The 16,486-nt window shown below is 36.7% G+C and overlaps 1 protein-coding gene across 1 annotated transcript; it reads right to left on the bottom strand.

Moving 5' to 3' along the window:
* Window positions 1-943: 943 nt before the first annotated feature.
* Window positions 944-15,138, bottom strand: LOC121431637. The gene is made up of 15 exons (XM_041629235.1): window positions 15,031-15,138; window positions 13,614-13,774; window positions 12,761-12,907; window positions 12,332-12,392; window positions 11,831-11,996; window positions 10,985-11,182; window positions 10,330-10,597; window positions 9,452-9,648; window positions 7,771-7,939; window positions 7,050-7,201; window positions 6,057-6,267; window positions 5,036-5,529; window positions 4,103-4,251; window positions 3,482-3,686; window positions 944-2,909 (listed from the first exon to the last, which is right to left on the bottom strand). Exons 2-15 carry the CDS (start codon window positions 13,735-13,737, stop codon window positions 2,658-2,660), a joined length of 2,793 nt encoding a protein of 930 aa, XP_041485169.1. The 5' UTR covers window positions 13,738-13,774; window positions 15,031-15,138; the 3' UTR covers window positions 944-2,657.
* Window positions 15,139-16,486: the final 1,348 nt, after the last annotated feature.

Below are 16,486 nucleotides of genomic sequence, written 5' to 3'. Positions count from 1 at the left end.
TCGGCGGCTCTTTTACCCACCGATATTAGTTCTGAATTTTGTTGTGTGAATAGATGCGATCGTCATTGTCTATTTGTTCCAATTACGCGTCCCCCCCCCCCCCCCCCCCAATATTTTTCGTCTTTTATGATGAAGAAAATATAAATCACTCACAATCGAAATACTTCATGTTTTATTAGAACTAAATGACCTTACATTTTGGGTGAAAACCTTTACTTTTTCTTATTTCTCTCAATTATTCTTCCTTCCTTCCTTAATTCTTCCCCCCCCCCCTCCTTCCTTCCTTAATTCTTTCATTTGATCTTTCTTTCATCGTTCTTTTTCTTTCTTTCTTTCATCTTTCTTTCGATCTTTCTATATTAATATAAGCTAGCTTTCTCCTGCTCTTGCCCCTTTTGTCTTCTCATTTGTGTTTTCTAATTCCCCTTTCTCCTTCACTTGCCCTTATTGGCTCCCTTCTGTTTCTTCTCAAAGTTTATTTTCTTTAATTTTTTTTTCTTTTTTCTTTCTTTCATTTTCTTTCTTTCTTTCTTTCCTTTCTTTCTTTCTTTCTTCCTTCCTTCCTTTCTTTCTTTCTTCCTTTCTTTCTTTCTCTTTCTTTCTTTCTTTCCTTTCTTTCATCACCATCACAAAAATTGTCATAAATATCATGAATATAAGTCCATTCAACATTCAAATTGGTATTGTAAAAGCAATTTGGTATTTATTTTTTCTTATTTATTCTTTTTATTATTATATATGTTTTTTTTTTTCTAATGATGTTATGATCACTTGTAAATATTTTAATTATGTTTGATTTGTTATTTTTGTTTATTTTTGGTCAGTGTGGACCCAATAAAACATAAATACAAAAAAAATTGGGGGCATTGTACTGGTAGTGCCTATAGGGATATGTATGCCATGAGAACAGAATACTTCAATTAAACATGGTGTCATGACAAATAACACTGAAATTTTTATTTCAATCAAATTTTACATTTCATCAATATTCAGAATATGAGTGGAAGAAAAACATGAAGTCTTCTAACATACACCAATATACAGCTTGAAGTGCACTTAACATACTGGGTGATTTCAAGTCCGGTGTTGGTGTTGAAATTTGGATTGCCTACCCTAGCTCCAAAACTTATTCAGAGTATGTAAAACTGATCCAGATCACATTATTGACATCTCAACAACTAGTGAGTGACTTTTCAGGACCATCTTCTTTGTTTGGTGTTATAATCGTGTTTAAAAAATTACCTAACACCAAGGTCAACACTGAACTTGAAATCACCCACCGAGTAGGAAAAATATCTCCATAATACAACTGTAGGTAGGACGGATAGTTTCAATATTTGAATAGATAGACTTGCGAGAAAAATACTGAATTTTCGGTTGGTATGGAAATATATATAGATGCATATGGTATGTTATCAACAAAAAGGCATCCACATATTATATTAAACATCTTTCTATACACTGACAATAAAATTGCATATAGATATTGGTGATTCCATTGAATATTTGCATAGCTAAGCTTCTACCACAAATCAGAATGGAATCTTTAAAATGACTTGCTACCACATGAGATGGCAAGATATTTTATCTTTTCAAGTCATTTAAACCATCATGGTAACTAATCAAATTATCAAGTCGACAAGGTGACTAGAGGTATCTTGTCAAGTTCATTTCTAAAAAAAATATATTTTGGCGATGACATGTTATTTTTGAGAAATCACCTTGACAAGCTATCCCAAGTGGCCATGTTGACTCACAGGGTTATAAGGACGACTTGATAAAATATTAAGTAGATTTGACACGATAAAATATCTTTACAATAAATAAAGTAGAAAACACTTTAAAGTTTCCTTAATAGGTGAGCTGACATAGGCACTAGGTAATGTCTTGCGGTGGAAAATGCAGCTGAAACAATCGAAATACAGTGAATATTTATATATTACACAATAAATATGAGACATAAATATAAAAACTTTTTTATCATTATTTACTAGTCAATATTTTTCTCTATGACGGTAGAATTACGCACAAATATGAATTTCCAATATAATATATTCTGCATAGTACAGACTATAAGCTGCTGACATGTCATGTATATTCATGTATATACAGTAATTAAATTATCCACCTATCCGAAGGTGTCATTTTACAGTAAAATGTCATATCATATTTTCATGCACTTCTGCATGTATAGTTCAGTTGTGTATGTACACAGATATTTCACACTTCTTTATAGATTTTTTGTACAGGTCACCAACACAACACAGGAATGAGTTTCAAAGTTCAGGAGTACATGTATGTACACTCAGAATTGACACTGTAAAAATAATTACAGAAATGAACATTAAAAAAAATGTTTGAGAATGTAATTAGAATACAAGGATTTTTTTTTTCTCAATGACAGAAAGAAGTATTACCAAGACTTCTTTAAGAAATTTTTTTTTCCTGTATTTCTCATTTTGATTATAAGTCTTGCAGATTGTCTGAATCATGAAATAATCCAGACAGAGAATTTTCTTAGCTTTAACGATTAACTGAAATTGCAAACACAGTAATATCTCCATGGTTTCGAACAAGTACAGGGCATCTAAAAAAACATAACCCTTTCTCCCTATGAATATTCAAATGTTATTAAGATCTATTTAGCAAGAAACCATTCATGGTCTGAAGAGTTCAATATTTGCTTTCTTGTAGATTAAATCACAGAAGGAGCAATAGTCCACATCAGTCTTCAAACCAATCACGATCTCAAATTTTTTCCAAAGGACGTCGAGTTCAACTTCGTTGACCAGGGATCCGAGCTCGAGTTCGCTAAGGACGCGACGGAACTGTGACTGGGAGACGGTGCCGTTGTGGACTCTGTCATAGTCCTCAAACAGTGGATAAAGCTGAATGCGTCCCTTGTGGACCTGAAAGTAATAAATTTGATTTACAGTTTTAATCTATTTCACAGAAGTATTTCAAACATGATACGAATACATTGACAAATATATAGCATAAAGATAATTATTGCATTTACAATCTCCAAATTGGGAGATAACCATGACTTTTGCAAGTAGACCTATTGCGCCAATGAATTCTGTGCTATTTATGTTGCTTGTTAAATGTGACGGCAAAGAAAAAAATTATGCAGGAATATGATCAGGTTGGATTTTCCTAGCCCTAACCGGTAAGAACCGACGAATACATTAACCCATCGCCTGCTGGAACCAGGTGATCCGTGTACAAAGACCAGATGGGAATCGCATATGGTAGCAGTCAAAGGATTAAGGTAGAGTTTTCCACCCAGAATATTACGTTAAAGGATTCCACAGAACACTGAATCGGCATTCAAGAAAGCAGTCACACCAACGAAACTGTCCCCGCACTGGCCAAAGCTATCACATTAATACCAATGACATACCATCAGTCGGTTTGGAGTCAGTTGTGTTAGTGTGACAGTGGCAGAGCATGAAATGGGGGTGGGGTTAGGTGTTTTTACCTTTTGTGCGAGTCTTTCGACAGTGTTTGCAAGAATCTTCTCTTCTCCTGGAGTGAGTACGTTCTTCTCCACCTGAACGGCTGGTTTGAACTGCTCCGGCGTGATGAGAGGATCCTTCTCCAGGTTCTTCAACGTGAAGATACTCTCTACGTGATCACTGAATAGAAGCCATTCCACGAACTTGGGATCGCTTGGTGACTGGAACCTGTTAAAGATATAAACACACAGAATAAAATCCTTATTTAATTTAATATTGATTCAATTCTAAAGTTAAAAAGGAATTTTACAAGAACATGAACAAGTACAATGTTCAAGGAAGTCTTTCAAACTGCCCTTTAAAAAAAGTTCATTGTGATCCAATTGTGCATGCAACATCATCCCTCAAGTGTTGCATTGTCATGATGAAAAACTGCTATACTCAAGAAATGCTTAAAAATTCCCTAATTTTGTTAATTCTTTTCTGCTGGTGATGAAATTTCAGGCAATGTGCTGGTTTTACTTTCCTCTAAATAAATCTATCAAATTCAGGCTCAAGTATATATAAGGGAAACTCAATTTTTTTTTTAAAGACTAAAAAAAAATCATGATGGATAATTTCTGGGGTGATAACTGAAAACTTACGTTCTGATAAGGATGTCTACTTCTGAGGGTTGCAGACCAAGACCGGCATTGTCCAAGGAGCGTCTGAAATTCTCAGTTAGCATACGACCCGTACGAAGCTTGTCATAGTTGCGCATGAACTCATGCACTCTCATTCTTTCCTTCATTACCTGAAGAAAACAAGCAGAGAACAATGCTCAATACAGAAAATCAAATAAAATCAGAATGGTGTGTATTCCAAAAGAATGATTAAGCCACAATGAGTGATATATTTGAATATTTAAACATAGATCACCATACTCTAAAGCTAGAATTCTATACCTCACTTCTATGAAATGCTGGGTTTCATAAAAAATCTTCCATATTCATGGCAAAGATAATGTGCTGGTTTTTCACAAAAATTCATTTATATTCTTGTCATTTTCCAATTTTTCTCATTTCACAACACAATTATTTTTTTTACAACAGGATTAGAATAATTTCTACTTGGGAAATGTTGACAATTGGCATCCCACAAAAGTGTTATCTAAGTTGACCCAGGGTTAGATAAACCATGCATGGTTATCAGACCACAAACCAACAAGATAGATGTTTCAATTTTATAAGAAAATTTATTTTCATTGGCACCTGATCAAAACGAAACATCAGATTTTTTTCTTTCTTGTTATATGAAACCTATTCGGGGGTATCTCCACCCCTGAACAACAATTGTAGAAACAACAGTGATTTTCCATTTCAAATAATTGTCTTTTCTGTTCTGGAAATTTAAAGTACTGTTTCAAACTTGATCTAAAATGGAAATTATGTTTATAATATATACAGCAAAAACATGGATTCCATTTTTAAAAGGTAGATTCAATCAATTTTTACCCGACAAGTGAAGAACAGAGTTTTCACTTTGATTTACCAGTAAACGAAAAATCACTGCCCCTGCAATTTCTCTCATCAACCTACCTTAGTCTTAACCTTCTCCATGATACTCTCTGCATCCTTGAGAGGGTTCTTCTCAAGGGATACCGTCCTGTTGTTCACCAACTCAAGCTCCTGCAGACGTTGGACATACTTCAGTTCCTGTTGAGGTTTCGGCTGGAGTTCCTCCAGGAACCTCGTGTAGTTGAACCCCATGTTGTTGGTATACTTGGCCTCCAGTACGAGCATCTCGTCTTCGGAAGCATTCAGGCCGAGGTAGAACAGGCACTGACGGAACTGGTTCTTGGTGACAATCCCCATGTTGTGATTGTCGAAATCCTCGAAGCAAGGCTTGAGCAGGACGCGCCTTTGCTCCACGCGCTCCCTCATGCGGTTCATGGCCTCCTCGAAGGTGACGTGCACCTCGCCCGGTGCCGAGCTCCAGTCGGTTGTGCCTGGTTTGTCCATCAAGAACTGTTCGGTGGGGATCACGGTGCTGGTCGGGGTTTTCTCCAGATTCGGAACCACTTGAGTGAAAACTGCATGCCAAGTGAAAAGGGACAAAAGTAAGGCCATGTGTGGTTGCACAATGGTAGAATATAATTAATCAAGAAATGAAGTGCTCTTATGGTTACCAGCGCTACTTCATGAACCAACATGTAATAATCCTTCCCATCAATGGTATCTTCAATGGTATTCATGATTTATGTTTGGCTGTTACATAGGGCACATTACCATACCCAGTTATCACTACCTTCGATGGTAGAGTGATGATTACTGGTCAAGTTTAAAACAATGGGGTCATGATGATGCATTTTCATGTAACAGAATCAGTGTTTCAAGCAAGTGTACTCTGCTCTTGGTCATGAGAGCAGAGCTCTTTCAAAGTTCAAAATCTAAGGTGTTTTACAAAACAAACAAATTTGTACTTTGGTTTCATGTTCTGTGAATATTTGATTCAACTCAACTAATTTCATTAAATAGACAGATCACTTTACACATTCAATATTTCATACTAATGCACTCATGCCTCAGTCACTAGTTTTGTAAATTGACCAAACCATACCTGTTTCAATATCCTTCTCAAAGTTCTGCCAAAGAACAGCATCTGGGTTAGTGGGGTCTGCATAGGTCTCACTGAGAGCTTTGAACTGGGGCTCAGTCATGTTGAACTGACCTAGAGCACTCAGTCCCATGGCACTGAGACCCATGCGGAACTTGCTACGTGGAATGGACCTCTCCCTTAGGGGGTCAAAGTCCTGGAAGTATTCACAAACCTGTTACGAAACATCAGAAATTAATTTTAGTTACTTATCTTGGGACACAGTAAATACTGTTAATATCATCATTATCATAACATTATCATCATATTCATCATCATCATTATCGTCATCATAGTCACCATCATCATCACCATCATCATCATACCATCATTATCATCATCATAACATCATCATCAGCATAGTCATCATCATCATCGTTCACACTCTCCACTTGTCCCATTAGGTCCAGAGTGCCTGAAATAAGTTAAATTGTGTGCAATTAGGTAATCTTAACACTATAAATACTACATAGATTGGGGTTTTAATTCCTTTCTGAATATAAATTTGTGATGAAGACATCTGTGTGAGTGAGCCAGTATTTTAAAGCTAAAACAGTAAATGATCTATCACCAGCTAATGTACAAGTTACTGAATATGCGAGATGGAAAAATCAGCCAACCTAAAGTGCTCTGTTGGGTTGATATTGACATTGGAAGAAACATGTTTCTGACTGCAGGGGTGGATCCAGTAAGGCTAGTTAATTACTATTTAAATATTATTTAATGAAGACAATATATATTATTTGTGATGTGCACTATATAAGAATTGCTTATTGATTATATCATTATCATATTGTTTGTACACAACTGTAGGCCTGTCCTAACCATGGTGTCTGACTGACTGCAAGTCAATAATTTCTTTTGTAGAATTGAAATTCTCATTTCAATTGCAATCAAGTTTTTGAAAACACTCCTCTTTAAATACACACATACAAAATAATTGAAATGGATTCTTACTCGTATTCTGTTTGCGAGAATATGATGTCTGATACGAGCCACGAGCTCTGCGACATCAACGTTGCTTGAATCAATTGGTTTGTCAGCTGTTGGAGTCTTGGGCCTTCTCTTAGGTTTATCACCGCTCTTATCAGTCGTAAAGCCAATGTATTCTGAAATGAAAGATAAAGCAAGTTAGGGTCAATGTACCCGGAAATGCCAAATTCTCACTTGTAGAAGTGAACATAGTTATTCATGTAACACTCATCTGATTTATTATACATACATGGCATATTTATAGCCATTTTTTTTTAAATCATAGAATATAATTGCAAATATTTCTAGCTTCTGTAAAAAAAATGTACTGATGAATCAGTGCCCCATCTTACAATTATAAGTGATTGATTGATCCAATCAATCACAACTATGGAAAGCAAGCAATGTCAACATATAAAATGCAATTTTGTTCAAAATATTTTCTAGATATGATGTATATTTATACATCCATCATTTCCTTGAAAATTCAGTGTGCTTCTCATTGTTTACAAAGGACATTGTGCAAATTTCTTGTAGAAAGATTTAGGACAGTGATGGATTTCCATTATAGTTGAGGTTGATCAGAATTATCAGATTGATCGTAACCCTTTGTAAGAAGGGGCCCAGATCTCTACTGTTTATGATTTGTCACATTTGGCTTTCAAAAGTTCAACTTCAATTGTATGCCACAGTTTGCCAAACAAACCTTTATCGACAGCCTGCACAAAGGCTGGGTAGTTGATTGTATCCTTGCTGGTGGGATCTTCAAACTTCCGACAGAGAATCTCAAAATCTTCCTTGCCGACGTTTAGAGACAAGAAGTGAAGCATCCTTCCAAACTGAATTTTTGTCATGTTGCGGGTGTAGGCTTTGCTCTGCATGTAGGAAAGTGCACAATAAAGCAATGTGATTAGAGCAATGTTGAGGATCTCTCTAAGCTATGATTTTTGCTTCACATCATTATATGGTAGATCATATAACTTGATGCCTAGTACTATTTAAATGAAAACTGAGGCCTATTTCATAAATGACTTATGATTATTAAAACTCTATTACAATTGTTACTACTAAGGTGACAGTTAAGGCTCAGGAGCCAACCACGGTAAACTCATCTATGTAAATCAAAGCTCATAAAATCTGAAGCAAATATGTGTACAATGCCTCACCTACATGCTTGAATAAGGAGCAATGAATACCATACAGTAAACTCCAAATTATAAAGACCATACGGGACAATAATGAGTAACGCATAAGAGAAAGTGAACCAAATCATAAAGATCACATGGGGAGATAAGAAAAGGGGTCTTTATGAGCATGTAGTCCGGACAGACAGGTTCATTCATTAAATTTTTGTGGTCTTTGAGGATTAAGTGCTCGATTATGGTAGCCACAATAAAGCCAGGGATAGAAGCATGCAGGAACATCGTATTAAGCACTATATAGATGCAGGCCTTGAAATAATCGACGGCCATCGACGGCCATGGCCGTCGATGCCCCCATTACTGGCCGTCATGCCCTTCTTCTTTTTGCTAAAAGTTACGGCCACTAAAAATGTGCCCTTTTTTATATGGCCGTGGTGCCCTTTTTTCTCATAAATGTGCCCTTTTTCTGATATATAATGTACCCCTTTTGAAAGTCTGCACCTTTTTTTCTGAGCGAGGAAAACTTCTCCGATCTCAAAAAGTATTCAATACCTTAGCTTTACCAGCGACGTCCAGTGCATGTATGCAGTCTAGTCCGAAGCCGCGCCGAACGATGAGCTAGCTAGCTATACACAGCTGGCCGGCCGGCCGCTAGCGCGCTTTACATATGCTATGTAAGCTGCAGCATAAGAATGGACAAGCGCGAGCTCCGTATGTGTACTACACAAATGTCGCGCGCGCTGTACTGTCCTGGCGAGCGCGCGCGATGCGTAAGTACAGTACTTTGAATGGGAGTGTTTCATAAAGCTGTTCGTCAGTTACGAACAACTTACGAACGTACCGGTGACACTTTCTTGGGGTGCTAATCAGATTCACATTTAATTACATGTAGCTCAAGAAGGTATCACCAGTCGTGCGTAAAGTTCATTTTTTCTTAAGTAAATAATGTGGTTTGGTAATGAATCTGATGTATAACATCGACTATGGAAAGCCCCCCCCCCACGCCGCGAAACTGTAACACGGTACACCTACAAATAATTTATTACATGCCCCTTAAAAAGTGGCCTTGGTGCCCCTCTGTATGGCCTTGGTGCCCTCTGCTGCCTGGCCTCAGTGAAAAAGTGCCCCTCAAAAAAGTGGCCTTGCCCCCCAAAAATCCCATTTCGAGGCCTGTAGATGAAGCAGATATCATTATTATTATTATAATTATCACTGCTAACATCTAAAGTGGTTAATATATTTTACCCTGTCATAATCTTGGAAGTACTGTATCATCATCAGCCTCCTTTTCTTCACATCGGCGGAGAGCCTGTCCAAGATGAAGTTCAACCTTTCTTCTTCCTTTGGCGAGTTCAACGTGTTTAGGGTTCTCGAGAGCTCTCCTCGTCGCGGGCGATAAACCTCGGTGGTTGGCTTCTTCTCAAGATTAGGGTCGTTGAAAGCTGGAATAATTGATTTAGATGGTCATTAAAATATAAATTGTATTAATGTTTTTATGACATACAATTCAATTATAATTGAAGAAGAAAAAGAAGAGCTGGATTTATACAGCACCTTGTGCCACAGGGTATAAAGCAAAACCATTATTATCAGGGCTTTAGCTTGAGCAACCCCTTTATCACCGGTGCTCAGTGCATTCAAGGAATTTATCCTACCAGGTACCCATTCCCCCAACTACGTTGAGTGCGGCACAATGTGTATAAATTTCTTGCTGAACACACCAGTGAACCTGATCCGATCACACTTAGACATTATTGAAAGAAATGCTGAGCCATCCCTATATTTCCTTTAACAGATCGTGAACAATTTTTTGTGTACAATTCTGTTTAGACCTCACACCTGACCATTGGCCAACCTCATGCTGATTCCAACTCCTGTCTACATGTACCCCCTGCAAACTTTGTTATAACAACAATACACTGATACCTATACACGCATACCCCATTCCATCTTTGTTTGATGGTTCGGTGGTGGGTACGGTATAATGATTTGGTATTATTATCTTGTCCTAAATATCGATGAAGGAAGATGTAACCTAAAACAATTTCTGTATTCTGAAGTCAAACCTTGCTTTATAGGTACCAGAATACCTCCTGATATTTCTTTACAAAACCCCATCTTACCATTTTCCATGAGATCACAGAATTCCTTGTAGTGCACCCTGCCGTCGGGTCTCTTGTAGTAATCCACAAGCTTCTGCACCTCGTCCCTCGTCAAGGTGACCTTGTTGCCCACGCACAGCAGCAGACCGCACTTGAACTGGTTCTCGGTGATGATGTAGCTTCGGAGCTTGTCGTGATCGCGGAAGAACTCCGGCGTACGGATGCCGTACTTGTGGATGGCTACTTGGATCTTGGCGAAGATTTGACTGAGTTCGTTGTCAGCTTCAATCTGTAAGTGAGGGTATGATTACATTTGTAAGCCATTAAATCAGGGAGATCAAACAAAGAATGACAATAAGACTGCATTTGTACTTAATTTTGAAAGCAAATAAAGCATTTACACACTCACTCTGTTGAATTTGTGTGTAACTACTTTAGAGTTACAGGTTTTAGGCCTAGTTGCAATTAATCACATGACTCAACTCAATCATTGGAACTTAACTTTTTGTGTCATTTTTAAAGCAAATTTGTGACTCAAAAAAAGTGAATTCTTATCCTTTTATAAGGTAAAAATGCAACTTTATCAAAACAAATCCTCATGATTTCCACAATTTAAAGGAAAACAATAGATACTATGGTTTAAACAGCATTACATTAAATACAGGATGTAATTTACCTCTTTAGGAATGTTGTAATTTGCAGGGGGTTTGCCTTCGAATAGCTTCTCTTCCATTCCCTCTTTAGCCTTTTCCACATCATTGTGAAAATTGAGATAGTTGCAGATGCCTTCTTTGGTTGGATCGCGATATCGTTTGGCCAAGAGCTTCACGTCATCTTCGCTGATTCCAGGTGGATATGGAAAACTACGGAAGAACTGTCACAATGAAAGATAGAGGATGATTTATTTATTTCAATGTTTCCTTTTGACTTCCTTGGCAGTATCACAATAGCATTTAGCTAAGAACTTGTATAAAAGACGGATACAGAAAAACTGACAATAAAATATAGAGGATGGGAAATATAAGTTCTATTTTTTTTTTTTTGCTGAGATCTTTACAGCAATTAGTCATGAACCAACAAGAAGGTAAAAAAAACTAAATATGATCAATATACATGTACCAAGTAATGAATATGATTTTTTTTAAGAAACGTTCAAAATAGTTTTGTTTTCATACATTTGTTGTATGTTAAAACATTTTCAAAGATTGGAATCAGACTTTCTGCATTCACATTTTTCCCTTGATGTATAATTATATCGTGCAATTAAATCTATACTAGCGAAATCAAAACCTCAAAAACAACTGGTTAAATTCCCATAAAGACAATTCTGAAATTCATGGTTAACTTGTTCATTGCTTTGAACTAAATATCAAAGTACACATTCATAGTAAGAATTAAAGTAAAATGTGATTCAAATCTTAGTGCAGAATTCTGTCCCTACCAGAGAAAAGTTTACCTATGACCAAGCGCAGATATTCAAATTGTTTGCTGTTGTGATCAACGCATATACACTGTACTATACCTGAGGTTCTGTTATGATGCCTTTGTTATGCTTGTCAAAATCCTCATAACAGCTCCGAATGGTAATCTCATGGTATTTGTAATAAGGGGCAATTTGTTGAATCATGGCCGTAATGCGGTTCTGTGAAGCAGGGCTTAGTGGTCGGATGGTCCGAGACGTCCCAAGACTGTAGTGTAAAGTATTATTGGTAGAAACATGACGTTTTAATTGTGTAAAGAAATGCACTACATACATCTTCAAGTTTAACAACATGAATATTAATCAGCCCATTCCCAGTACAGCTTCCTGTATGAGCTCCAAAAGATTACAACAATTAAGAACATGCAAGTCCTTAACAATTGGTTTAATTCGCAAATTATCTAATATACCATCTATGACAAACTAAATTAGAGGCTATTACATTAAGAGTTTTAATAAAACCATCATCATTAAACTTCCACTGATTAATGTAACACTGCAATTTCAAGTTTAAAAGAAAAAAACACAAATACGATAACTTACATTTCTGGTGCCTTGATAATTTGTGTCTCTGGTCTTTCCTGTAGTTTATCTGGTTGAAATGCTGTAAAATAATAATTAAAATTTAAAATAACAGGAGACATAACATGACTATTTTCACTCAAGATGTCAGGGGAATATATTAAAAAAGTGCTCTACAACATTAAGTCAAAGCAGGACTAAAATTTTGATAATTTCATGGCAAGTCCAATTTTCTACAGCATGTTTCTACATGTAAATCACAGGACAAGTAGAGAGGGGAAAAAATGGTACAAAAAATATTTAGGCTATAAATGAGAGGGCTATTGATGCATATCAGAAGACCTTGGATAAATCTAATCCCTAAGAAAGCTTTATGTTACAATGTATGGATTAAACAGGATTAAAAAAATGATTTAGTGAGGGTTGTACTTAATGACAAAATTAACTTACTTCTTTCAATGACATCTGCAAACCTCTGGTAATTGACAAGATCGGTGCCATCCTTCCTAGATGCATATTTAGCAATGAGTGCTTCCTGAATATCTTCTGATAAGTTTAGATTGAATCCTTGGTCGAGACATCTTCGGAACTGAGCACCTATAATTTAGTTTCCAAAGAAGTATTTCATTATTACCAAAAACATCAATGTCATTATGATAATCATCATCATTATCCTTATCATTTATCATATAGGCCTACTTGCTATCATTATTTCTAGTTTTAATAACCTAAGAAAAAAAGTCATGAAAAATATGTAGGCTATACATGTATTTGTACATGTACACACACACTAAGGCTTTTTTTGTGGGGAGGGGAGTTCTTTCCAACTTACATCTTCAGTTATTTTAGTAAAGACATTTATATGATGAGGAATCTACAATGTAGATGTTTCCTACTTGCTCTTCAAGAAAAAAAATGGTATAAATGTATCTCTGATAATGCCTGGTTGGTTGTACCAATACTTAAATTAAAAAATACATTCAATCTTTCCATCTTTCAGTCATCCAATTAAACAATAATAATCATTCAAACTTTCCAACTTTGAATCATTCATTCTTTTCATCAATAAATCATACGGTTATTCATCCTTTAACCATCAAATCTATTCAAGCATTCATTGTTTTCATTTTCCTTTTTGATTGAAATATGGTTTCATTTTTCATCTTGTTAATGAGCATGGATGGATAAGTCAAATATTCAGTCAAGAATCTTTGCCTTTACTCCTTAAAGACAAACCTAGTCTAATTTAAAATGATTATTTACAAAATACTGAACAAGAAAAATGCAAAAAAAATAGACTTACGTGTTACAAAGCCAGATCTTAAACTGTCAAAATCTTTGAAGAACTCTGCGACTCGGACCATCTTAGAGAGGACGTAAGTCCGGATGTGGTCCTCCACCATTTCAGCAGCACCATTCTCGGGCATGTTGACGTCTAGCTTGCAATTAATGAGGAGCCAATTCCTAAAAAGAGGAAATGGCATAAGAAAAGGTTTAATAAAGCCATCAAGCCTAAGGGTCTATCGTATGGTGGTGTGACCTTCTTCTTCTTCAGGGTAGACCTGTGTGTCCTTCTGAAGAATAATACAGGCGATTTGTGTGTCTGGTGCTTGTGATGGGTGGTGCAGTTGAGCAAAAATAAAATCACAGGTGCAAGTAAAAACAGTGGCTAGCATTTTAGGCTGCCTGCATCACCATCAGTCGCTGCCGGAAGGACTTGACTGATGGGGGGAAATCACCTTAATTCCCGCGTTACCTAATTTTGCGCATGGTCAAATAACTCGAGGCCAATATATCTAACCGAAAAAAGTTACCACAACATTGGTAATTTTCCTGAAGGTAAGCCAAGGTCTCAATTTGTGAAAGTATTGGAAAAACATCGGCAAATTTTGTTACCTTTTGAGTCCACTACAAGAAAATCTGATCTTCTCAACAAGCATAAAGAAATCGCCAGTTAGCAATCAGGTCTCCAAATAAGTAAAATGTGGTACCAACCAAATTTATGGCATTTTAACCTCCATCTGATATCTTGCCTTTGCTTGAAGCCTTGATTTCATTCCTAAAGCTTTGCAAAATGATCATGTGCAAATTAATAGGTCACACTTTTTTCAGCCAAGCACTCACTTGTCGATTGCCATGCCATGGAATTTTGAGATCACGATAACAGCGAAACCCTTGACCTACTTTTTCTGTCAAGCGAATTTTACTTTCTTTGGATCTTGCCTTCTGTATGATTCAATTATTTTGTGTAAACTCTGAGAAATTTTTGATTGAAAATCAACTTCATCATTACGTTCATCATATTCATAATTTTAAAATGTGCGCAAATTACAGTAATGAATTGATGGTCACCCATTTTCTCTTGAGTAAATTGAAAATCAATTAGTTTAATTGTTTTCCTCAACAAAATTTCGTGACCGTGATTCGTGACACGGCTATCTCAATGATGATCCTGACGGTTCTCCCTCATAACTCCAGTGCAGTGCAAATCCAAATAAGGGACGACGACCCGGCCGCGCCGGATCGCTACCTGTTGCCACCCCGCTAGTGAAGGCGCTTATCTACCTGAAATCGCGCTTACACTTTCGCCGGCCTTCGCTCGTCACAAAACGTACGGTAAATTCTTTCGACTATATCGTTTATGATTTCATTTTAATGAAATACTGTGCAATTTCAGTATCTATTTGCATGCATATATAAAATATTTAATCGGCACATACCTGTTTTTCCCGTTCTAATTGTATCAAATTGGTTCCCGTTTTTGTTTACTCGCGTTCGTTCTGAGCTGCATGCAGAATTTTCGATGAACAGAGTTTTTAAGTTGTTTGCACGAGTTTCCCATAACAACTTCACAGCTGCCTTGCGCGCATGCGCATCGGATGCTCGTAAGATAAACTCTGTCTCTGAGACCTCTGAATGTGATATGAACATCCTCTGTTGACTTTTCCTATAAAAATCCTGTAGGCCATTAATTCATACTTGTTTGTTTTGTTATTATACTTTTAGACTGTAAACAATGTTTTACCTGGGATGATTATAGGGAACAATAAGAGAGAGAGAGAGAGAAATTATAAAGCATAGGCGCAGCTGCGTACCCAAGATTTTCCAAGGGGGGGGGCAAATTTTTTGGAGGATATTTCGTCCGCGAAAAAAATTGACAAGCAAAAAAAAAGGTCTTCAACCGCAAATAGAGGATTTCGTACCAGAAAAAAATTGACAAGCAAAAAAAAGTCTTCAAGTTCAAAAGAGGGGCACGCGTCTATTTTCATTGCACAGTTATTCACTTTGCTTCTTAAAGGGGGGCACGTCCCCTGCATTAGTTGTGACTCGTCAGGGGGCAGTCTACCCACCTCTCCTAGGTACGCTTGTGCATAGGCGGATCCAGGCTCGAAAGACCAGCCCCCCCCCCCCCAGCCCCCGATATTTGCGGGGGGGGGGGGAAAGAAAAAGGGGAAAGAAAGAACAAAAAAGGAGGGGAACTAAAGAATGGAGGGGGGAAAAGGAAAAGGAAAATAAGTGGAGGAAAACGAGTGAATAAAATAAGGTCAGGCCGGGACTTAATGGAAGATATTGAAAACAAAATCACGTCACTGAAATATTTCGCTCGCACTCTGTTTGATAAGATACATATCTTGCTCAATAGGCTATTGAGCTTAAAATATCAAGTTTTAAAGTCAATATACAAACCATATTCAGCTGGGACATCGAGCTTTCATTCAATTTTATTTACAAATTGACTTTTTTTTTAGTGCTCTGTAAAATAACCGTTATCACATTTTGAGCTAACGCGATGTGTGTTCGCATTTTGATTGGTGAGTTAATTATGCCTATATAACAAACTATACTTAAAATACCCTTTTATATGACAGTTTATCAATAATTTTGGCTCGCGATTTGTGCTCTCATTTAAGGACTAGTCCATCCCAACAAAAAGTTAATTTGAATCAAAAGAGAAAAATCCCAAAAGCATAACACTGAAAATTTCATCAAAATCGGATGTAAAATAAGAAAGTTGTGACATTTTAAAGTTTTGCTTAATTTCACGAAACGGTTATATTCACATCCTGGAGGATGATGAGGAGGCTGATGACAGGCACTCACTATTTCTTTTGTATTTTATCATATTTGAAATATTCTAATTTTCTCCTCATTGTCAAGTGAAACAACGATTAATTC

This window comes from Lytechinus variegatus, chromosome 18, assembly GCF_018143015.1.
Source record: "Lytechinus variegatus isolate NC3 chromosome 18, Lvar_3.0, whole genome shotgun sequence".
Taxonomy (NCBI): Eukaryota; Metazoa; Echinodermata; class Echinoidea; order Temnopleuroida; family Toxopneustidae; genus Lytechinus; species Lytechinus variegatus.
This window is presented reverse-complemented; position numbering and strand designations above follow the sequence as displayed.

Excerpts from the sequence above, each read along its gene's own strand:
- LOC121431637 (XM_041629235.1), bottom strand. The coding sequence starts at position 13,737 with ATGCCCGAGAATGGTGCTGCTGAAATGGTGGAGGACCACATCCGGACT. Across the intron at positions 10,598-10,984 it reads ATTACAACATTCCTAAAGAG|ATTGAAGCTGACAACGAACT; the intron begins GTAAATTACATC and ends CCTCACTTACAG. Across the intron at positions 4,252-5,035 it reads TGGAGAAGGTTAAGACTAAG|GTAATGAAGGAAAGAATGAG; the intron begins GTAGGTTGATGA and ends TGTTTTCTTCAG.